The sequence below is a fragment of the Amborella trichopoda genome, chromosome 8, assembly GCF_054954075.1.
Source record: "Amborella trichopoda isolate Santa Cruz 75 chromosome 8, AtrichopodaSantaCruz75HAP2 v2.0, whole genome shotgun sequence".
Classification (NCBI taxonomy): Eukaryota; Viridiplantae; Streptophyta; class Magnoliopsida; order Amborellales; family Amborellaceae; genus Amborella; species Amborella trichopoda.
In genome coordinates, this window is record NC_142343.1 from 5,073,827 (window position 1) to 5,097,461 (window position 23,635).

The 23,635-nt window shown below is 34.0% G+C and overlaps 1 protein-coding gene and 1 long non-coding RNA gene across 13 annotated transcripts; both read right to left on the reverse strand.

Annotated features, from left to right (window-relative positions):
• Nucleotides 1-287: 287 nt before the first annotated feature.
• On the reverse strand, nt 288-6,504 carry LOC110007416 (uncharacterized). Of its 10 annotated transcripts, none has more exons than XR_016060434.1 (6): nt 6,264-6,504; nt 2,394-2,467; nt 1,679-1,722; nt 1,464-1,600; nt 1,099-1,358; nt 288-734 (listed from the first exon to the last, which is right to left on the reverse strand). It is a non-coding gene; the product is annotated as an uncharacterized LOC110007416 (long non-coding RNA). The 10 variants fall into 10 exon arrangements; XR_016060426.1 differs by having other exon boundaries at nt 288-849; XR_016060424.1 differs by having other exon boundaries at nt 288-849; nt 997-1,358.
• A 2,298-nt stretch (nt 6,505-8,802) lies between these two features.
• LOC18436290 (NADPH-dependent aldo-keto reductase, chloroplastic) lies at nt 8,803-16,077 on the reverse strand. 3 transcript variants are annotated; one of them, XM_006846312.4, is made up of 8 exons: nt 16,010-16,077; nt 13,937-14,078; nt 12,497-12,547; nt 11,726-11,802; nt 11,289-11,376; nt 10,232-10,507; nt 9,412-9,660; nt 8,803-9,211 (listed from the first exon to the last, which is right to left on the reverse strand). In XM_006846312.4, exons 2-8 carry the CDS (start codon nt 14,066-14,068, stop codon nt 9,125-9,127), a joined length of 960 nt encoding a protein of 319 aa, XP_006846375.1. In that variant the 5' UTR covers nt 14,069-14,078; nt 16,010-16,077; the 3' UTR covers nt 8,803-9,124. The 3 variants fall into 3 exon arrangements, with proteins under 3 accessions (XP_006846375.1, XP_020524146.1, XP_088729586.1); XM_020668487.2 differs by having other exon boundaries at nt 15,805-16,077; XM_088873460.1 differs by lacking the exon at nt 16,010-16,077 and adding an exon at nt 14,223-14,471.
• Between the last annotated feature and the right edge of the window lie 7,558 nt (nt 16,078-23,635).

The window sequence follows — 23,635 nt, forward strand, 5'->3', positions numbered from 1 at the left end:
CGGAGCGACAATATTTCCAGAACATGCACTGCCGGTCCGCATTTTGAAAAATCAAAAAACAATAAAATCTTATAATATGCAAGGTGTATCTTAAAGGGACCATATATTATACTCATGTCGGGTTGGTGTAATGTATCCATCTACCTTACTTATCTGAAAATGGTAGAGATGAGCAGCTACTTAGAAAATGGGACAAAGGCGCTACGCTTGGTATGAGTATTGGACAGTTTCCATACTATAAACATGTTCATATTTGTAATCACAAAGAATTTGCAATAGAGTTTCAGTTTAGGGAGAGAAACCAAATACCATTATCATTAAGAAAGACAAAGAACATACATATCCAACTATCTTTGAACCATTTCCCTTTTAATATAAAAAAATACATATCAAACTCAACATCAAATCAATATCAACCATTTTTTTTACTTTACATCTGTTTCAAACATACATATCAAACTAAAAAAAAGGATCACAAATTCCCTCCCAGACTTTCCCATCTCTTTGGGATCACAAATTTCAACTCGATTCCTCTTGCAACGTCGGTGTTTTAAAGTGATCACCTTTTTGCTTTGTTCTTCTCTCATTTTCATCGTTGCTCTCACCATCATCGTGGCTTTGAACATCGTCTTCTCCATCATCATGGTCTTCTTCGCTTTCACTATCATCATCCTTCTCACTTTCACTGTCCACTTCTCCACCCCTAGTCCACGCTATCTCCTCAGCACCTGTCTCTACAGAAGTGTTACCCAATAATAGATCATGAGCGGCCTATACATAACGCCTGGATTCCCAGGCTAATACTTCACTATTAAGCGCAGCTTGTAGCATCTCTATACAAGTATGCCGCTGCAAGTAGTCAATAAAAAAAGAAAATAGATTATTGGTTTTATTTTTCATAATTTTAAAATATATTAAAACAATAAAATAACAAAATACATATAATACATTATATAGCAATCTCTTATCGTCATCATGACTTGTCGAGGATTGTACATGGGATTGCGTCTGCAACATGGGGCACATGGGGGTTTTTATAAATCTTTGTATGAACATGTTGTAGCAGGCCATCTTCTATAGATACACCACCAAATTTACCTTGACACATTACATTCTCGTTGCTTTCAATTTTTTATCTGCATGCTCAACTCTTCAGTCCATTTTGTTGGGTGTATACCGACCTTCTCTCTCTTATCACACTTGGGTGGTGTAATAGGAATCCCTTGTACCTTCCCAAATTATCGCAGCACGTGATCAGGCATATAGTACTTTGTAATGTTAAAACTTATGAGGTATGATCGGCACATGAAGTACTCTACAATTTCATGTGATGACTCCTCATATGGTTGCCAGGTCACCTACAAAAACAACATAACACATTAAATAAGCACACAAGCCAACAAGCCAAGGCATTCCTAAGTTGATTATCTACTAGAATATAAGTACACAAGCCAACCACTAACCATATCAAACGAGATGTTATCAAATGATATATCTTTGTCGCGTGGTTGTTCTTCTACATGCAAGTTCTAGGCATTCCTGGGTTGATGACCAATGTAGGCTTGGTGGCTATAACTCGAAAATGCTCATAGATCCAGCACTGTAGAAAAAGCAAAAAGTAAGATACCAAAGAAATTGTAATTTTGTAAATATAAACTATAAAGATATTGAGAAATACCTGTAGTAAGGTCACTGACCCACTAAAATGATTTTTTTTCCCGTCTGCGACGTTAGATAAGGAATGTTACAAAAATTGCAGCACCCCATGCATACTTCCCTGTCTCATCGAAATCTCAAAACAATTGCAGGTATATTGAAAATGTCGATCCTTTAGATGAGTCGACGAATATAGTTGTGCCAACTAAATAAAGGTGTGTATTGCGTGAGTTATAATTTGGTGGGCTTTTTTTTATAGTTGTTCAAATCTCTTCCTCAACCATGTATAATTGATACGAATCGGGTGACGTCTTTAGGACAATCTCCTAGATACTCATTGACAAATGCAACATAGTTTTCAGGCCTGATGCTGATTACAAGCTTGCTTGTCACAAGTATCCTTAATATCTGTCACACATCGTATAGGGATGGAGCCATTTCACCATTGGTTAGACATGCAGTATTTGTGGCCTTGCACTATTTCCCTACAAATGCCCTCAGTAGATTGTAATCGACATGCAAGACCCCAATATTCATCAATGGGCTCAATCCGGTCTTTTGAATAAGAGCTACATGTCGTTGATCGAGCTTCCATTTTGCTAGGGTGTGAGTTGATTCATCGATACAAAGTATAATTCTCTTCTAAAATTAAAATTAATAAGAAATGATAATAGTAAATAACATGATAAATACTTAATTCATGTAAATCATTAACTAAAACAAATAGACCATCATACCTCTTGCCTTTGACCCGATGAAGTAGATGGCTCCCCTATGCCTCTTAGTTGTTTCGAGTCTTGTAGTGCTAATTCTATTTTCATAATTGGTATAAAAAAAATAACCACAAGTAGCATATCCAATAAAGAAAGAGAGAGAAAAGTGGCATATCCAATTTAAAAAGAGACAAAAGAATCAAACATAAATATATGTGTACCAATAGTATGAAATGAACACAAGTGGAACAAACACCATTAATTTATGTAATGACATAATTTCCCAAGAGTGGGTGCTCCAATAAAAAATTTCCCACAATTAAACACCATAAACAAACACCATTAATATATGACTAACAAAATTTCCCAAAAGTGAGTGCTACAATTTAAAAAGACAGAATGAAGAAGATAAGTACAAATATATGCCTTCAAGTGGGTGCTTTACATGTTGCCTTGTTGTGACCAGTTCCTTTGCACCAACTACAGTGCATAGATCGCACTAGGACTTCCTACGATTAGATGCGCTTCTTTTTAAGTCGGCCAGGGAGTCACCTTGTCTAAAGTGGAAGTACTCTTATTCTATCTGGAGGAAACTGTCCACGCATACGCCCAGATAGATCGATCAAGGTAACTGACACAATAGGTTCGAAATATGTTTCACGAAACTTTGCAACTGTGAAATAATCTTCACAATAATCAACATGATCACTATTCTTCCATTGAAGGCTTTTAAAAGTGTGCTTACAGGGCAAACCTGTTATTTGTCAACCCTGGCATTCACATTCTCGTGCAATTATTTACCTTATAATTCACGTGATCACCCATGCTTCAAACACTGCTCTACTAAATACAATGACCCTAACGGAAAGGGATTGCTTTATGATCTTTCTTATTTCGTTTCAGCGTGCGGGGTAAGTGTAGTAGTCCAGGTTTCAACTTCCAAGCTGCGAGTGGCCATTAGTTTCATAATTTGTCTTCTAATCAAGTCAACGCAATAGAGAATTGTCATGTCTCATGTTTCTAGAATCCACTTGTTATATGACCCTGCCACATTAGTTGTTACTTGGTTATATCGTTTACCCCTGAAAGTGATGTGGCCCAACGGTCTGGCGATGCTTCAATGAACTACTTGAATGCGTCCTCAGAAATTGATCTAATTTCAATCATCTTCTCAAAATACTCTTGTGGCTTGTATGCTCTACATGCTCCGATAAAGTAGTTTACAACTGCCTTCTTAATATCATTAGGTATGTCTTTTACTTCCTTCTTGAAATTCTCCACTAAATGATGCTCACAGAAGGCATGATGGGCATTCTCAAAAACTTGACAGACAGTATCAACTAGACCAAGTTGTCTATTTAACAAAAAAGTGATTTTATGATCTGTCTCAGTAGCAATCTTTAGAGATTCCATAAACAATAACCAGTTTTCGATACTTTCAGCATCCACAATAGTGAATGCAAAGGGAAACATTTGTTCTTCCCCATCAAGTAAGTTGGCAGCAAGTGGAATCCCAAGGAATCATGCTTTCAATGATGTCCCATCAAGAAATAGAAGTAGACGACATCCACTTTTGAAGTCATGTATTGACCCATAAAGCTTAAGAACATTCGACGGAATCTACCATCTTGTCATACGGAATCTACCATCTTGTCATACTTGTTTTGTCGCATAACTACCAGGATTCGTCTCCATCACACGGTTTACATATGTGAGTAACTGGTTGTATGCCTCATCTTGCAAACCATGTATGTCTTTGATGGTCGTTTCTTTCCCTTGCCAAGCCTTGCAATAGGGTATTTCTAACCCATAATCTTGAAAATCATCATTCATGATTTCTTTAGCCTTATAATGCGCAGTGTCACTTAATTTATCTTTGATTAATGACGCAACAAATTTTTGGGACGCTCTTCTCTTTACATCATTGCTTGTCCCAATATTACACGAGTGTTCTATTTTCCATGTTTTGATGCTAAAAACATTCGTCCTACCAAACTTCGAAGCATATATCTCCCATTTGCATCCATCACTCTTGCATTTCGCCCTTATGCGATACCCTTCATTTTTAATATGACGGTATGTAAAATTGTGTGTTTATAGCAAACTTGCTAAGGGCTTCTCGACAGTCATCTAGAGATTCAAATTGCTTCCTTATACCGATAAGTGCATCCTCTGAACTAAGCAACCTTTGTGCATTGCTTTGTTCGGAACCAGAGACCAAAGCAAATGAATATTGGGGGGGTCTTGATTTATTCAATTGCCCTAGTATTACATGAAGTACTTCCACATCTTTATTCACTCCCATCAAATACATAGACGAACACACTATTCTTGCATTCATGTGCATTCAACATCCTCTCAATATCATCGTCAATAAATAGATTCACAATAAATCTTCTATTTCTTGAGACAAAATACCTCAATGATATCAAGTACATGTCTAGTGAGAAACGCACTGCTACGTATTTTCGTAGGTCATCTAACCTAGTTCTACTATCAATCATAAATGTACATGCATCACCACCGATATAATCTAAAGTTTCATAGACATTTGATTGGAGTGCTCCATCAAAAATACAAAAATCAATATGTTATCACTCATTTTCTTTTGTCTTACACAAGATTTGTAAAAATTTACACTCTACACATTGAACTTGCCCAAGTTTGGTAGGCTCAATCTATACCTTTTTAAAGAGCTGCAACTAAATTTTAACAAAAGGTAAGTAGGCATATTGTTGGGGGGTATAACCTACAAAAACATTTCTAACAATGATTATCTGAATACTGCAATCTTAACGATTTTACCCTGTTAACGTCTGGATTTTTTAGTAAATTATGGGAAATAGTCTTGAAATAAAGAATCTCAAAAGACGACCCAACTTTTAAGATGAACATGCAATTCAATATTTCTACAAAGTAAAAACTAGTTCATATTCAAGTTAAATTAGCATAATGCCTTTCTTTTGTGAAATAAAACAAAACTAAATGACTTTGTAGACGTAAATTCTAATGCATTTCAAATTAGAGAAAATCCTCATCCTAAATTTCTAGTATAAGCAAATACCATTTCTCTAAGCTATAGTTCAATCAAAAAATATAGATAAGCACAATATATACAACTAGCAATATAGATCATCTTAAAGTCTGCCTTTTGGGTTTTTTTTTTTTTTTTAAGAGCTACTATTGAAATTAACAAGAGCTAGGCCTTTTTTTCTTAATAACAAACTAAATTTGAATAAGAGGATGGATCATCAAATAAGAAACAGAGACAATTAATGCAAAGATAACCAAGAGAAAACATGTACAGCAAAACAAACCCAAAAATTACTACAACCAATAACATTGAAGCCCTAAAATCACAATAGAGAAAAAATGACAAACTCCATAGCAATTTAATAAGAAACACTATAATAATTCTTAAGCCACGAGCAATCAATTGAGATCAAGTGACTGAATGATTTTCAATCTAAAAAAAAACCAAAAATTTCCTACCACCAAGAACATTCTAACCCTAATACGGTAATAGACAATAGAGAAAAAAAATCAAACCCCATAACAAATTTAAAAGAAAAATTTCAATAATTCTTAGGCCATGAGCAATCAATTTACATCAAACAATTGAATGATTTTCAATCTATAAAACACCCAAATTTTCCTAAAACATTCTAGCCCTAAAATGACAATAGAGAAAAAAAAGCCAACCTCCATAACAAATTCATTAAAAAAACTTCAATAATTCTTAAGCCATGAGCAATCTATCCCTTCATTATCAATGATAGATCAAGTACAACAAATTTAAACAAACAATAACCCTACAACAAATTTTAGCGATTTTCTTCCATAAATCTGTAATATATTTATGTAATAAGAAATAGTTAGAAAACTTTTTCATACCTTTAATGGGCCTGATATGGGGCTGAGAGATTGGGCTAAAATTCAAGCTCGGGCTGGGGCGAAGAAATTGATAGGCCTAATTGTTTCACAGAGAGAGAGGGAGAAGGTGGGGGAAGAGGGAGAAGGAGAAGGAGAGGGAGAGGGAGAGAGCTCGAGCTGAGAAATAGAGCGAGAGAGAGGGAAGGAGGTCAGGCCAGGAGAGAGAGCGAGAGAGAGGGAGGAAGTTCAAGCCGGGAGTTAGAGCGAGAGAGAGAGGGAAACTGAGGTTAAAAAAGTGAGAGAGAGAGAGAGGGAAAATGCTGTTAAAAAATTAGGTCAATAGGAGGGTATAGTTAAAGGGCGGGTAGTTTAGGTATTTTCAAAAAAGAAATTACGGTTTTTGGGAAAAAAGTGAGAGAATAAATTAGGTTGGGGTAAGTTGCATGGTTTTTTTTTTGTAATTTTTTTAATATTATAACTAAAATATATAGTTGTATTTATTGAAACATTATTTATTGGGTTATGTTAGGTGCTCACACTGTTAAGTAATTTATCATTGTACTCTACAAATTTGAACACATGTGTACTTTTGTTTGGTTTATTGAGGTTTTTTTTTAGTAAGGGTATTTTTGGTCAATAAAAGGGGTGTGACTCATTTATATGGGGCATGACAATACCCGCATGGAGCATTAAATACCACTGTTGTGCTCCATGTTGGTGATTTCACTCCTCTCATATTGACCAAAAATATCGTTATTAAAAACAACTTTATGAACAAAACAAGAGTATAAAAGTGTTCAAATTTGTTGAGTACAATGACAAATTACTTCATAGTGTGAGCACCCTAATATAACTTTTTTTTATTTGAAACTTAATTGCACTCGTACAAATAATTGAACATCATTACAAGACAAAAGAAATAAAAGACGCTGAGTAACAAAATGGCCAGAGAACCGCTCTTAGATAAAGCATCTAGCTCCTCAATAGCATCCCAATAGTGAGAAACTTGAATCCTTGCTTCACTAATAATGACTTAAATTTCAGCCAAGAGCGTTAACAATAGTTGTGGTAATCAACTGGGAAACAACAATGACCCGGGTCTGGGTCCAAATACTGGACCCAATCACTATTCAGGTCATAGTGGACCCAATCCAAATAGTATTATCATTTATATAATATATAAATAAGTGATCCTCTTAATGTTCAAAAATACATTTATTAAAAAAAATACTTCATATACAAAACAATGGTATAAAAGTATTTAAAATTTATTGAGTACAATGATAAATTATTCCATAGTACGAGCGCCCTAACATAATCCATCCAAAAATATTAAATTTTAAAAAATTAATCAAAATACCTATGAGATGTAGACTATCTAACATTTTGCGTATTTACAACTATTGCAACTCAAAACCATGTGTATTTTATGGGTATTTTGATATGAAAATCAAAAGATACGGGTAAAGTGCTAAATTGTTCATTGATATGGAAAATGGGGTAAATTTCCCTTAAATCTATGTATGGGTAGTGTTAGCGCATGTCCATCCCCTTCATGCAAAGGCCCCAAGCCCTCCAACCAAAAATCTAACTTTTAATGGATTGCGTACCAGAAAACTACATTTAGACCTTGCAAATCGATTCACTCTCTTTTAAAAAAAAAAAAAAAAAATTGAGCTTCAACTTGGATACTTCCGCCCTTAGAAAAAATTGATTTGGTGCTCTTAATATGATACGAATTCACTTGATCTAGTGTATTGAAATGCAGGTTAAGGTGTAGCAATGGCAAGATGGGTATTCTTGTGGCTCCAAATAATTGAGATAAGATTTAGATGATGATATGATGATAATGATGATTTTTGCGGCTCCAACTTGGAATTGCCAGCTTTGATTGCCCAGTTGGGATGGGATTTGCTTCTACAACAGCTTTGATCTTCATTGATCTTATAACCAAGATTAGATGATTTTGGTACGCCATTCATCATCCCCCCTCCAAATCAGTAATATCGATGGCACTAAAACTTTTGCTCATATACTTTGAAGACATTTTTTGGCCTGTACAAGTTCAACTACCAAAAAAAAAAAATACTGTACATACCAGCATCTCTAGAGGGTCTACACATCTGAAATAGGCATGCATTGCATAATATGAGACAGTTGAGGCTGTATCTCCACATAGTTTGAATAATCCATAGCCCTCAAAGATTACCTCAAACAAATTAGAACTACAACTCCATGTACGAATTTTGTCAACTTCTATTGTGGAGTGTTGAACTTTGGCTGTGTTTCAGTAAAATTCAACCAAAATTTGGCCAATCTTAACCCATATTTAAACGTGACCATTTACCTTTTGATCACAACCAGTTTTGTCTTTTAAATTTCAAAATGAGTGGTTGTAATTGTGTCATTGAATAGACACGAAATTCCAAAAAAAAATTTCAGACTCCGTAACTCACCCAAAGCCATCCAATTTGACATCTAATGAATGAGAACAGTTGTGACCTCCATGGACAGAAGGTAAATGGTATCTTTGTCGACAATCCCAATTTAGTCTCCATTATGATCTCAAAGAACTTTAAATTAGCAGATATCTTTTAACAAAAAATCCAAAAATTTTACAAACCATGGCATATAAACAAAAACAAACTGATAACATGAATATCAGATTCAACTTTTAAGGAGTCTCCTATGGAATCCTTTTGATAAACCTTGGACAAATATGACAAGAAGAAAATGGTAGTACCCCTAAAATACTAGTACCCCTATGTGCCTATGGCAAGAGAAATGAGGCCAAAAGCTGCATATGAAATTATGAGTGCCATGATTTCAAGAAACGAGGCAACAAACTTGAGAAAGTTCATGCAGGGACCACGCAACCATCTTTAAATTTCTCCATCCCACAGTTCTTCCACACTTTTGTAGGGACTGAGAGTTTCATGGACAAGAAAATTTCCACGTATCAACCGCCCCTGAAATTTCATGAAACAAGTGCCAGGCAATGAAGAAGAGGTGAGTTCAAGTTATCATTAAAAGAAACGTCTCTCACAAACACTTGAAAAAAAAATCTCTCTGATTTCCCACTAAAACAATGAGAAATGGTTTTATATTTAAAATGAAAATGTAAGTATAGTTCCAAAGTTTTATATTTATAATGAAAATGGTTACTCACCTGTTCAATTTCAGAGAATTTGCAGAATAAATCATCTGGGATAGACCAATCGAATATATTGAAATTTTCCTTTATCCTTTCTTCAGTAGTGCTCTTAGGAAGCACGCTATGACCACTTTGAAGTCCCCAACGAAGTGCAACTTGTGCAGGAGTCTTGTTAAGTTTCTCTGCAACAGTATTAAGAACTGGATTCTTTAGAACATCACTCTTCAACCATTTTGAACCTGGAGATCCCAAAGGAGAATAAGCCTGCACAAAGAGAAAAAAAAAGAAAAAAGAAAAAAAAACCAGTCATGAAAATGAGTAACCATTAGAGTGATATCGTATACATGTTAGTATCATGCAAGGTATGGAACATTTCTAGGACCTTGGTTTTAGGGATTAGTCAGAGAGGACCTTGGTTTTAGGAATTAGCCTGAGGAGTAACAGATTCAAAAATAAAAATAAAAATAAGTATCCATATGAAAACCCATTTACACCATAAAAAAATAAAGGAAAAGTACATCACAATACACGGGCTTTGAAAACCAGAGTGCATTGGTGTCATCACCATCCACTGAAATGATGGAAGAAGATGGAGAGGAGGAACCACTGTTGGGTCATTCTGTTTCTCCATCAACATCCATCATTTCATTGGATGCTGATAACCCCAATTTGGTCTCTAGTTTTACACAGTCCTCTAGTGTACAGTATAAACCTTCCCATTTTAAATGTTTTTAAATATCATTTGTTCCAAGTCCTCCAAGGAAAATTTTCCATTTTCTTTTGTTTCAAATAAATCATAATGCAGAACTAGAAAGACAAGAACAAACAAACTTACAGATAGGTGAACTCCTTTGGAATTGCAAAAGGCATGAAGCTTAGCTTGTTGCCAGGAAGGGTGGCATTCCACTTGGTTTACAGCTGGTGAGACACGTGCTATCTTCAGCAAATCATCCAACTTCTTGGAAGAAAAATTGCTAACACCAATGGCACGAGCTTTTCCTGAATCATACACGCTTTCCATTGCCTTCCAAGTACTAGGGATATCTACTGGAGCAAAGTCACTTGGGTTGAAGCCACGTTTCCCTTTTTTGCACCGAAAGGGCCAATGGATCTTCAAGGATAAGGAAATTTAGAATTAAGTTAATTTACTTATTTTAATATAGTTTGAAGCACCAAACCCTAACATCAAAAACCATAGACCTAACCATATTCAAAATTCAATATTCAAACCGAAAACTCAAAACAATGCATTGATTACATATTCCCAAACAATAAAACAATTTATTGCCATTGTTTCCAAAGCCTTAGATGTACCCTGGCAATTACGAAATAGTTCCAATTTTCATATATGTGCGTGTTTCTGAGTTTTTGCGTGTGTGTCAGGGTGAGTGCGTGTGTGTAGTGTGGGTATGGATGTGGGTGTGGGTGTGGGTGTGGGTGTGGGTGTGGGTGTGGATGTGGGTGTGGGTGTGGGTGTGGGTGTGGGTGTGGGTGAGGGGTGTGGGTGTGTGGTAAAGCCCAGACACTAAGCCCTATCCTCAACCGAACAAAGAATTTAAACCCCAGTAGTGTAGTGCACAATATATCATACTGAGGGTCACAAACACTTCTCCGTGATCATCAATTCGTCACTGTATACTCCAAGTTCATGCAGCCAAGCCTATATCACCACACCCTAAAACGAAATTTACATCATAACTGAATATTGAAACACTGGTGAACTTTCAGCATTAATCACTTAAACTGTACTCGTTGTAAACATCATCTTTACAGCAACAAGAAAAGCAAAGAAAAGCAAATAAAAAACTGAATATGTTGATGATAATAATAAAAGGGAAAGTGAAAATTATAATAAAAAGCACACTAAGAGTGGAAAATCAAAGAATCCATACAAGATACAGATCTACATAATCTAGTTGCAGGTCCTGTAAAGTTTGATCCAGTGCCAATGGTACATCCTCAGGTGCGTGGTCACTGCACCTGTATGTCCACAGTTTGTCTGTGTCAACAGCAGCATAGGAGCCCAAAGCTAAACAATCAATAGTAAGTACTATACATGCCTATCTTCAAAAGGAAACTATACTATGAGATATAATATAAAAAGGGAAGTACAATATAATCAAATGAATCATCATCATCGAATGAAATGATTAGAGATGTAGTGAGAGTGGGAACCACAATTGGGGTCCCATTCATTAGCCAACCTTTCCAGCACCATGCATCATTTCATCAGATGGTCATGAATCCAACTGACTCTGGTGTTCCATAGTCAATTTATTATAGCTTACTTTCTGATCCTCACAGTGAAATATCAAAAGGTGAAACATACCAGAGTTTGGATGTGATCCACATTTCTTCACGCTTTACCACTCCATCCTCAAACAACTTCTTTAATGCCCTACCGATCTGCAAGCAACCAATCTTGTCATGTTTATGAAAGCTCTGTAGGTGTCTGCTCGGTTACTAACACAATTTGGAACATATAAAGGAGTTACTGACTCTACTCAAAATGAATTTTGTTAATTGTTTATTTGAAAACTGCAGGGCTAATAATAGACTTTAAAACTTAAATATGCATAAGAAATGGGAAATGGTCGTAGAGTTGGTATCAGTAGCAGTAGAAGTACTAACAGGCAATCCACTTTCCGTGCATATCAACTAAGGTCGATATGCTCTGCTGTCCCAATTTTACATCCACCAGTGGAGCAGTGACTGATGTTCACCATCATTGATATGCATTGATGGTCGATGGCCAGTATGAAACCCATATCATGTTGTGCAAATTGTACAGACTTCTGAAATATATGCTTTATTCTCCATAGTTATAGCTTCACTAACTACTTATAGATGAAGAAGAAGTGATTGGTTTCCCTACAATACATCTACATGCATTTGTGAAAAATTACTATTTCAAAAGCTATACTTACTTCAGATCCTTTTGAAATTCATTGTAACAATTGGTGAAAAGGCCATTTCATTTGTAACAATTATTTGAACAAGTTATTTGCATCATAACCTCCAAACAGGAAGAAGAAGGAGGAGGAAGATGATCATCAAAATGATGATGATGAAAGTGATGATATTAGGATGCCACATCTACCTCTGCCTCATTATCGTATGCTCGAGCACAATCAATATGCCTGTATCCAGCCTGCACCAAAAAAACAAATATCATGGGTCTGTGAAGAAGGCAAAAATAATATATATATATATATATATATATATAGGAAGTGGATTATGTACACCCACTAGCTGACCGCTACAGTAAACGCCAATGGCCTAGATTGAATCTAGGCCGATCTGACGGTCACGACCTCTTTCATATAATTTTTTTTCTATAAATCCAAATCACTTGAAATTTTAGGTATATATTCTTCTCATCAAGACGCACCTAATAAAAAAATTAAAAAAAATATCCGTAAAAAATAAATTGACCAAAATACCCCTGAAGCTTTACAGGGGTATTTTGGTCAATGTTTTTCATGTAAAATATTTTTTTTATAGTTTTCGAAGATTCACCTATTTTTTATGTACACACACTCCAAATTTCAGATCAATCCGATTAGTAGAAAAAAAATTAAAATTCAAACACTGCCGGATATTTGGGATCGTCAAATCAGCCCAGATTGAATCTAGGCCGTTGGCGTTTACTGTAGCAGTACGCTCTTGGGCTGACAGGATCTTTTTCCATATACTGCCGGATATTCGGGATGGTCAAATCAGCCCAGATTGAATCTAGGCCGTTGGCGTTTACTGTAGCAGTACGCTCTTGGGCTGACAGGATCTTTTTCCATATATATATATATATATATATATATATATATATATTGGATTAAGTTCCTCGATTAGACCTTCGCTTCCAGTTGCAATTTGTTTATTGGATTAAGTTCCTAGATTAGACCTTCGCTTCCAGTTGCAATTTGTTTTGTAGTGGCAAATAAATAGGTAAAATTCTAATATGGTTCTCACTCCCATGGTTTATTTCCTTCTCCAGAGGGAATCATCACTAACACAAAATGTTGAAGATTACAAAGTATTTGATAGCAAAATAACACCTCATCAAGTTTGATTTTTAGTGAATGACCAAACACAAATCAAATACAAGGGCTGAAATTTGAGATTCCAGAACATTGAGAAACAGTCTAGCCGAATTTTCAAAATTCATGTTATGAGAATTTTGAAGAGTGGCTCTAATTCAAGGATTACCACTCCCTTTTTTTGTTCTTTTTCTTTTAATCCTCAATTTCAAGGGCACACAATTGTATTTTGAATAAATTTTCCCCCAAATTGGTCAGCAACAAGTAAATATTTCATTGAACATGACAAAAATTGAAATCAAGAAAGAAAAACAGAACAAAACAGTTGATTGAAACTTCATTGAAATGTATGCATTAAACACAAATTTTATTTGAATTCATAAAAAAGGAAACTCTTTTTGGCCAACAATTATTGTTATAAATTGTAAAAATCCAACCAGTCAAAACAAAAAAAAGACCAGCAAAATAATAAAACTGGGAAAAGGAAGACGAAGAAGAAATACCTTAACAGCTGCAGTGACTGCATCACCAACAACACCGGGCGGTGCCTGCCAAGTTCCCAATCCAACTGATGGAATCTTTGCTCCAGTTTTCCGTTCAAAGAAAAGAGGAGCATCAAAGGTCTTCATGGCCATTTATTTGGTCCTAAGGGAATCAAAAGCCAAATTAAAGCAACATATAATCCACTGGAATCAAACCTTAAAACTCAAAAATAATAAATAAATCAAGTAATAGATGCTAAACGAAACCCATATTAGAAAATTTTCACAATTCATTGTGAATCAAAACCTAGTGTGAAGAGAACATGACAGCAGCCTTTAAAATATTGCACTGAAGCTCTGCAACAGCAGAGAAAAATCACATAACTAAGGAATCCCAATTTCGACAACTCAAACATTTCACTGTGAATCATAGCGTAATGTGTAAACAACATGAGACTATCCACTATAATGCAGCAGTGGAGTTCTGCAATGGCAGGAAATTCTTATAACCCACACAAAATGAAACTCAAATAAAAAACATCACATTATCCACTTTACATAGAAGCAATGTTTTAGAGCTTGCCTCGGCAAAGGTACTCAGCCCTTGGCCCAAGCGAATAACTCGGCCGAGATTTATGTACACCACAAAAAAAATAAAAATAAAAGGTCTAAAAAGATAAAAAAAATTTGTGAAAAAACAGTTAAAATCAGAAAAAATTAAAAAGCGCTGATAACAATGATTCCAAGACTAAAGAAGAAGATATATCTATAAAATATTAATTATTAAAAAAATTTACTTCTACCTTACATATTTACAAATTTTAAAAAAAAGAGAAAAATGTAATAGTTCCCAAAGCAACTTAGAAACTATCAAATCATCTAAAAGCATATTTCTAACTAATATACTGGTGTTTTTTAAGTCTTTTTTGCATGTTTTACCTTTTTCAAAAATATATATAGCTTATGTCTAAAATGGAGGATGATGATTCATATAGCTAATCCGAATGAATTGGGAAAAGGCTAAAATAATGATGATGATATATAGCTTATGTCTTTTTTGGTGTTTTGTGAGCTGCCTTGGAAATATATACAATGATACCATTTTCTTTTGATGTAAGGAGGTCACAATCATCATTGAGGATTATTTCGTTAAGGATGTGTAGTTGTTTAGGTAAAAAGTCCAAAATAAAATTTCTCGAATGTTGTAACAAACTCTTATCCATTGGTTTTCATGCTAAAAAATGATTGTGAGCTCTTTGTACTTGAAATAAATATTTTCGTACTATACACTCCTATTAATAAAACATATAAATAAATCTCTCCATCTGCAAAGGAAACATATAATCGAAACTAAACGAAACATAACTTAGAAATTTATACAACGCATTATGAATCAAACCCTAATGCGTCAAGAACATGAGACATCCATTAAAATACAGCATTGAAGTTCTGCAACTGCTAAAAAATTGCCAATAGATGTAACACGAAACCCCAACTAGAAAATTACAAATATCTATTAAAATAGTCGGACACAATCCATTAGCATATGGAAACAGTTTATCTAAAGGTAAGGCCATAAACAATCCAACTAAGGCGCACCTCAAAAATTCACTAGAAGTGGTTGTTTCGATGACCAAAAAAACTTCAAATAGATCATCTCGACCTCAAGATAAAAAATGGATTTTAACTCTTGGAAATAATGCATCTTGTAATGCATTTTTTAAGCCGTCAATTTTAAGGATTCTCAAGCATTTATAGATATACTCGATGTACACTGTTTTTGAAGCTTCAAATTTTATAATCAGATATGAAAATAAATTTTCAAGCCATTACAAAGATTTTCATATCCGAATTAACATCTTTCGACACTATTTGAAGGTGCTTCTTACTTTTATTGAGGGCCTCAGCCTTATACAAACCACACCCTTCACATATAAACCTCCGAAAATGCCATAAAATCACAAACAGAACAGATAACCCAAAAACTTTTAACTTTGAATCAAAGTCTAATGCGAAGTAACAAGAAACTAGCATTAAAATGCAGCATCGAAGTCTTGCAAAATTTGCAGTAGCCAAAAGCTATCACAATAATACCTGTAAAAGCGGCAGACAGAAATGGGCCCCCAAAATCAAGGTCCAAGAGACGAGAAGAGAGTGAGGTTACAGTCTACGCGTTTACGCCTGCTACTTTTTATAGGACAAGGATATGTGCTCAAACCTCAAAGGGCCCGCACGCGTGTTTATATTCCCAAAAAGATAGAAAAAAAAAACTGCCTCCGATCCGAAGGTTGTGATATCTCTCTGCGTCATGTATGACCTCATCGCCACCAAATAATTTAATAGATTATTGGTCCCGCGGGAGCACAGTTAAATACAGTGGCGTTCGTTTTACGCTTGGCTTGGGTTAGTTCTAGGCTTGGCTTTGATATATAAGTGAATGATGAAATTGGATTTACTTAGGAAACAATTTACAGCTAAATATAGTAGATTGGTTATACGTGATAATTGCTTCTTAAAGAAAGAAAAAGGTTTATAGGAGGCATGAATATTGTATTGTAAAAGTAAGGAGCATTTTTAAAATCCACCTTAACATGTTGGTCCGATGATTGAGAATCATATAATTGATCATCTCAATCTCGTGATTTATAGAAACAGAAACAAGAATTTCAAGTTTTAAAAATAATGCATCTTGTAATGTATTATTTTTCAATGTTTATTGATATGCTCATCTACATAATATTTGAAGCTTTAAATTTTATAATTAGGTGTAAAAATAAATTTTTACACTATGATGAGAGGGCAAAACTTCTACAGGTGTGTTTTATTTTGATTGTTTAAGGTTTACACCTTAGAGAATCCCCGTCTTTAAAAGAAAGCAAAAAAAGGTAAATCCCTATATCTAAAAATATTAGAAAAAAAGAAATTTGTTTCATACGGGTTGGACTACATGAGGTGGTCTAAAAAAAGTAAAGCATTCATCTTAAAGATGGATTCAAGCGAGTGTTTCATCTAAAAACAATAGTAAAAACAATAGAAACTAACGGTCCAAATGTTTTCTTATTAGGATTATGGTTTTTAGTTTTTGAATTTTTTTTTTTTCATATCCATGATCTCCATGTTAGAGATTACATATTTTTAAAAATTAAGCCCAAAAATCCATCTCAAAAATAGATTTATTAAGAGATCTGCATTTCTATATATGCAATCTTGGCCACTGGGTCTTTAGAAAAATCCTATACAAAAAGTAAACAGTGATAATCCATATTTTGGTGGACGGTCAAATCAAGCAGTTAAAGAACTCAAGGCAATTAAACTTTATAAATTAAATTCTAGTAATTCTGAGGTGATTTTAGACCAAATAAATTCTCTTAAATTTCAAAATTTCACAAAAAAAATTTAAAAATACCAAAATATGATTTTTTTTTATGGAAGGTCCCTAGGCAATCCAAGCTCAACAAGCTTTTGTGCTAGGATTAGGGATCATTTGAAACATCTTGGTGGCTTAGTCAGCTAAATATGGTCAAGCAACAACTAAATTTTTATAACAAATAATTTATTAGAATAAGAATTTAGCAATGGCCAAGGTTTTGGAATAAATAATATAAGGGAAAAAAAAAAATTATCTCTTATTTTTTACTTCTATATCTCATGAGACCCAAGAATTGAAAATATTATTTTATAAGGAAAAGACCTTCATCTTTTATATTGTATGACCCCTTGGACTTTGTGACCATGAATTTTTTACCTAAATAAATACTAAAATGACATTTTTTTTCCAAAGAAACACTAAAATGGCACTCTCTCTAAAAAAATTCTTTTCGTTAATGTTTTGTCTCTCTCAAATCATCATCTCTATCTCAACTCCACCTCTCTCTAAAACTCAAAGTTGCAGAGAAGTTCACCATCTTCAAAGATTGTCCTTATCTTTATTTAAAAATTATCCTCTCTTCAAAAAAAGTTATGCCAAATTGGTACGGCCAGTCTCATACTTTGATATGTCTTTGCAAGGAGAGTCGATGTAGAGAGGGGAGATCATTTTTAGAGACAGACAATGTAGAGAGGGGAGATAATTTTTAGAGAGAGACAATGTAGAGAGGGAAACTTCTCTGCAACTTTGAGTTTTAGAGAGAGATGGAGAAAGAGACAGTGATTTGAGAGAGATTATGTTAAAGAAAAATAAAAAAAATTGGAGAAGGCGTTATTTTAGTGTTTTTTTGGATAAAAAATTCATGGTCAAAGGGGTCCGGGGGTGGTAAGATAGAAAAGATGGAAGCATTTTGTTTACTAGTAATATTTTCAATCTTTGGGTCTCATGAGATATAGAAGTCAAAAATAGAAAATAAAAATATATTTTTCCTAAATATAAAAGGTATAATTATACTTGTGTGTATATGGCCAATTGCTCCTTATGGAATATTTCATCTCTAACCACTGATTAGCGATGACAGAAACAAGATGATATGTCGGCATTGTTTTCATGTGTTGGTGTATTTAAATACAATGCACTTATACCCTTAACTATGATATCATTAATTGTACTTTAAAATGGGAAAATTATGCAATGGAAATCATGTATACATAACGATATGAACCAAGCTGTCTCAACCTTTGGATGTCTATTGCTTCTGTACTCTCATCTTGAGGAAGATTGGGACTTGTAATTATGTTTTCTACCTTACCACTTCAAATTTTAATTTTTTTTTTGGGTAGTTTAGCAGGGAAGGGATCCCCTATCAATAATAAGAATGGAACATTATATTGGGGTATCTTTTCACCCTAACCCCCTAAACTTGAGCCCAATCCTTTAAATGTAATTTTGCTCAGTATTGGGTTTGTGTTTGAGTTTGAGTTTGAGTTTTTAAGTGTTTATAATTGTAACATAGTGTTGCAATACTCAATTCCGAACTTTAAACTAGGCAAAAAGAGAAGAAGGGAAGAGGCAATCTGGTAGGAAAAATGTGCAATTTCTACATTACTGTCAAACCCACATCCACCTCCCAAAGTTAGATTCTGGTGGACTACCTATGCATACATAATGTCTGGCACATTATTTTCCCACCAAAAAATTTCCATGTTTGGCTAAATTAATCATCTTGATTTAGTATGATAAGTTTCCATGTTTTCTCCTTAATGTCATTAAAATATGTCACTGCAAATTACATTACCCAAGACACAGGTAGAAACGAAGGACATCATCAAAAGTTCCATCCATGAAAATAGGTTCATGTAGTCCCACAATCGAAACACCATAGTTTCATAATTATCAAGACTGGGCCGAACCGGTCCAACTAGTTAGATTACCAATTGATGCCTTTGTTAGTTTAGTTTTAAAAAAATAAACAAGTTTATTCTAAAATGGATCAAAATCATGTTTGCTCAGTTGGACTATATGTGTTTGATCCAATGGTTTAAAAAACGGATCGGTGACCCGGATCGGGCTTCCAAAAAACCGATCCAAATAGGCGAATCGGCGATCCGGATCGCGAATCGGGTGAATCGGTCATAATAAAGCTTAAAAAAAATTCGAAAAAATTATTAAAATTCATTATAAATATTGTTTTTTAGGAATTCAATAAAAAATGAGGGTACTCCATTAAGAATTTTCATGTTTTTGAATGAATATGCGAATATTGATATGTTCTTTCCCTGCATGAACCGCCATTCAGCATTTAATTTACAGTATTTCGTGCTCATCCCTACACTGTTGCTGTTGGGACTCGATATGTGAATAATATGGCTGGGATAGGGTGGCCTCAGAATCATCATCTCTCTCATTTTCTCTTTGAATAATATGGATTAAAAAAAAAAAAAAACAAATTTTCAAAAAAATGGATCATGGATTAAAAAAAAAATCACAAATTTTCAAAAAAATCTATCATGGATTACAAAAAAATATTCGATCATGGATTAAAAAAAAAAAATCACAAATTTTCAAAAAATTCAATCATGGATTACATAAAATTCGATCATGGATTACATAAAATTCGATCATGGATTACAAAAAAAAACAAACAAACAAAAAAAAAAAAAATTCAATCGTGGATTACAAAAAAAGAAAAAAACAGTTCGATCATGGATTACAAAAAATTCAATCATGGATTACAAAAAACTCTATCATGGGTTACAAAAAAAGCAAAAAACAAAAAATTCAATCATGGATTACAAAAAAAAAAACAAACATTTCCATCATGGATTACAAAGAAAAAACAAACATTTCGATCATGTATTACAAAACATTCGATCATGGATTACAAAAAATTCTATCATGGGTTAAAAAAAAAAAAAAAAAAAAAAAAAAAATCGATCATGGATTACAAGAAAAGAAAACAAACATTTCGATCATGGATTACAAAAAATTCTATTATGGGTTACAAAAAACCAAAAAATTCGATCATGGATTACAAAAAAACAAAAACAATTCGATCATGGATTACAAAAAAATCGATCAAGTATTACAAAAAAATCTATCATGGATTACAAAAAAAAAAAAAAAAAAATCCGTACGGGACTCGCCGATTCACTGTTCGGACTCGCCGATTCCGTACAGTGAATCGGCGATTCACTGTACAGAATCGTCCGGTTCTCTTTAGAACCGGACGATTTCCGATTTTTTAGGCGATCCGGTCCCCTTTTCACGATTTCCGAGTCGAACCGAGCCCGGTTCGACTCGGCGTTTTTTAAAACACTGGTTTGATCAATTGGACTAATTAAGCAAAATTACGTAATTACCCCCCCTGCCCTTTCTCGCACAAAAGTTGGATGTTCTTGTCATAATACCCCAATTTGAAAAGTTTCTCTCACTCATTACCCCAACAATTTCTTTTTCTCATTGACCCCTGAAGAGTACTTTTCAGTTTTATTTATACCAAAAATGCTGTTTTTTCTCTATCTTTTCTCATTTTTTATCTCTCTAGACATACATTCCCATTCATATGCATCTTTCTCTCTAAAAATGTAAATGAGATCTACTTATAGGAAAAAAATGAGAAAGAAAGATAGAGAAACCAACAATCCATTTATATTTTTAAAGAGAGAATCCAACAAATCTATTCATGCTTTTAGTGAGAGAAAGCTTTAGAGAGAAACCAACAAACCTCTTCACGCTTTGAAAAAGCTTTAGAAAGAAACCAACAAACTCATTTATGTTTTTAGTATTTTTTAAAATAATGAGTTAATATCCAATCTGGGGGTTTTAGTAATTTTTCTTATTTTTAATAAATTTTTATTTTTAAATTATATATATTTATTTTTCAAAAAGTTCTCAACTGATTCAACTGCCAGGTTATGGTTTTTAACTCAACCAAACATTGTACCTGACTCGGTTGGTATATCTCGGCTCGGCTGCGTATATCTCGGCTCGGCTGTATTGGTGGTCCGAGTTTTATTAGACTACCGGAAGATGGAAAGGTGAGCCGACTTCGAATCTTCTCCTTTCGTATTCTTGTCTCTTGTATTTGTCTTATTATTGACCTATAAAACTTGTCCACAACAACCTTGGTTTTTTCATTTAAAACTGTTTCTAAAACTTGACACCAAATCACCTCTACTTTCCCTTTTTGCTTTTTTCTGTTTTTTTTTAATTTTTTAATCAAGAGTGTGGGCCTTAGAGCAACCGGGCACAGTAATAAATGGGGAAAATTATGAAAAAAAACTCATGATTACACATTCTATAGGCACACCCTCAATTTAATTTATTTTTTTCTCATTTTACGCCAAAAATGCACTTTTTATACAAATACCCATCCACTAAAAAATAAAAATTTAAAAAATACTTAAACTACCATCTTTTACGTTTACCTTTATCTATGACTCTCTCTTTTATCCCATCAAAATAGAGGATCGGGCCTTGTATAAGTGTAGTCCGACAGTAGGGCTTTGGTACTGTATAAAGTACAGTTAGACAGTAGGGCTCTGTCACTATGTAAAGTGCGGTTCGACAGTAGGGCTCCGACACTGTGTAAAGTACAGTCCAACAATAGATGTTAATGGATTAAGACTCCGATACTATATAAAGGGCGGTCCAACAATACTCAGTTTCGTTTAGATAATTGTCTTAGGGCGGCCCGGCACTTGTGCACTCCGGCAATGTGATGGTACGCTCCGACAATGTGCTACTGGGGTCCAGAAGTTAACGTCAAATCCAGCAAAAATGATTTTTGTGTACAAAAAAGGCATTTCCGTTCTAAAAAAATGAAAATTTTCCCTTGAGGTATTTATATAGAAAGTTTGTAGAAAAAGTTAGTTTGGGTTTAAGTTGAATAGAAAGTGTGGTCTTGAGGGTTTTTTGTAACTTTCCCCGATAAATAACTGTGAAAACAATTATAATTACAATGAGGGATTGTATGCTATAACATCATTTATTTACGGCATAAGTAAGTTGCAATCATTTTTAGCCATTAGATGTGAAATTCAATAGATGAAAATGTGTCACATCATTAGAGAAATTTTATTTTGGACTTTATCCAATCAATGATATATCTTCAACCACCTGATTTCAACCTAACGGATAATGATGATCGTAGCCTTATTGTACCAAAAGTAAAAAGTCTCATTGTATATATTTCCTTAAAATTAAGCCGATAGGTGTTATACTTCCTCATAAATATGCCATCAATTTACCCTCTCGGATAAAACCCTACCTAAGATTAATTTTAGGACTCCAAAATTTAGGGATGTAACTTGTTCAAGAGATAGATTAAACTCAATATTTTTTATTTTTTATTTTCTAATTACGCCCTCTATACACTTAAAAAAATAAGGAAAAATATACAATGAGACTATTTACCTTTGGTACAAGTAGTTTATATATGAAATTGGATTATTGCACATTGATCAAGCTCAAACTTCAAAATCAATTTTTTCGAACTTTGTGACACACCTAAGCTATTAGATTCCACGTCAAATGATCATAAATAATTGTGACTTCCTTGTATCAAAGATAAATGGTCTCGTTATATGCAATCCCAAAAGATAATGCCTCAAGATTGAATAGAGATCATCTAATTTGTAGATGGTGAGATCTAAGTCTTAAAAAATTCAAATTTAAATTTTTTTTCCTTAGAAAATAGACATCCTAGTAATTCTCAGGTGCATCCCAAAATCTCAAATCGAAAAGATTCCTCCCAATAGGTCTTTTGACCTATGAAGTAAATATAAACTAACTATCGAAGGAGTATGGTTTACGTGTCCTTAAATTAATTAACAAAGTTGGTGGTTATGTCCTTATGTGTGACTTTTTGCCTTGGTACCCAGTTTAAATGCAGCCAAGTTCGCATGTTGTAGAAATGCGGGCATCTTAATAAATCTATTTTTGAGATGAATTTTCGAACTTAATTTTTAAAGACATGTAATATTTAACATAGAGATTATGAATATGAAAAAATAAATAAATTTTAAAGACTAGAAATAATAATTCTAGTAAGAAAACATTTAGACCATTAATTTTTATTGTTTTTAGGTAGAACACCTACTTGCATCCATCTTTAAAATTGATGCTTTACGCTTTTTGGACCAGATATGCATAAATATAGTCCAGCCCGCATGAAGCAACTTTCCCTTCATTAATGCATTTATACAGTTCAACAAAATCTCACCAAGACCAAATCCTCTTTATTTGGTTGATTCTCCCGTGTATAGGATGCTCATCGGTCATGCCCTTTCCAAATTAGTAAATATTGATAGCAGGAAAACTTTTGTTCATATACTTGGAAGCCTTTGTTG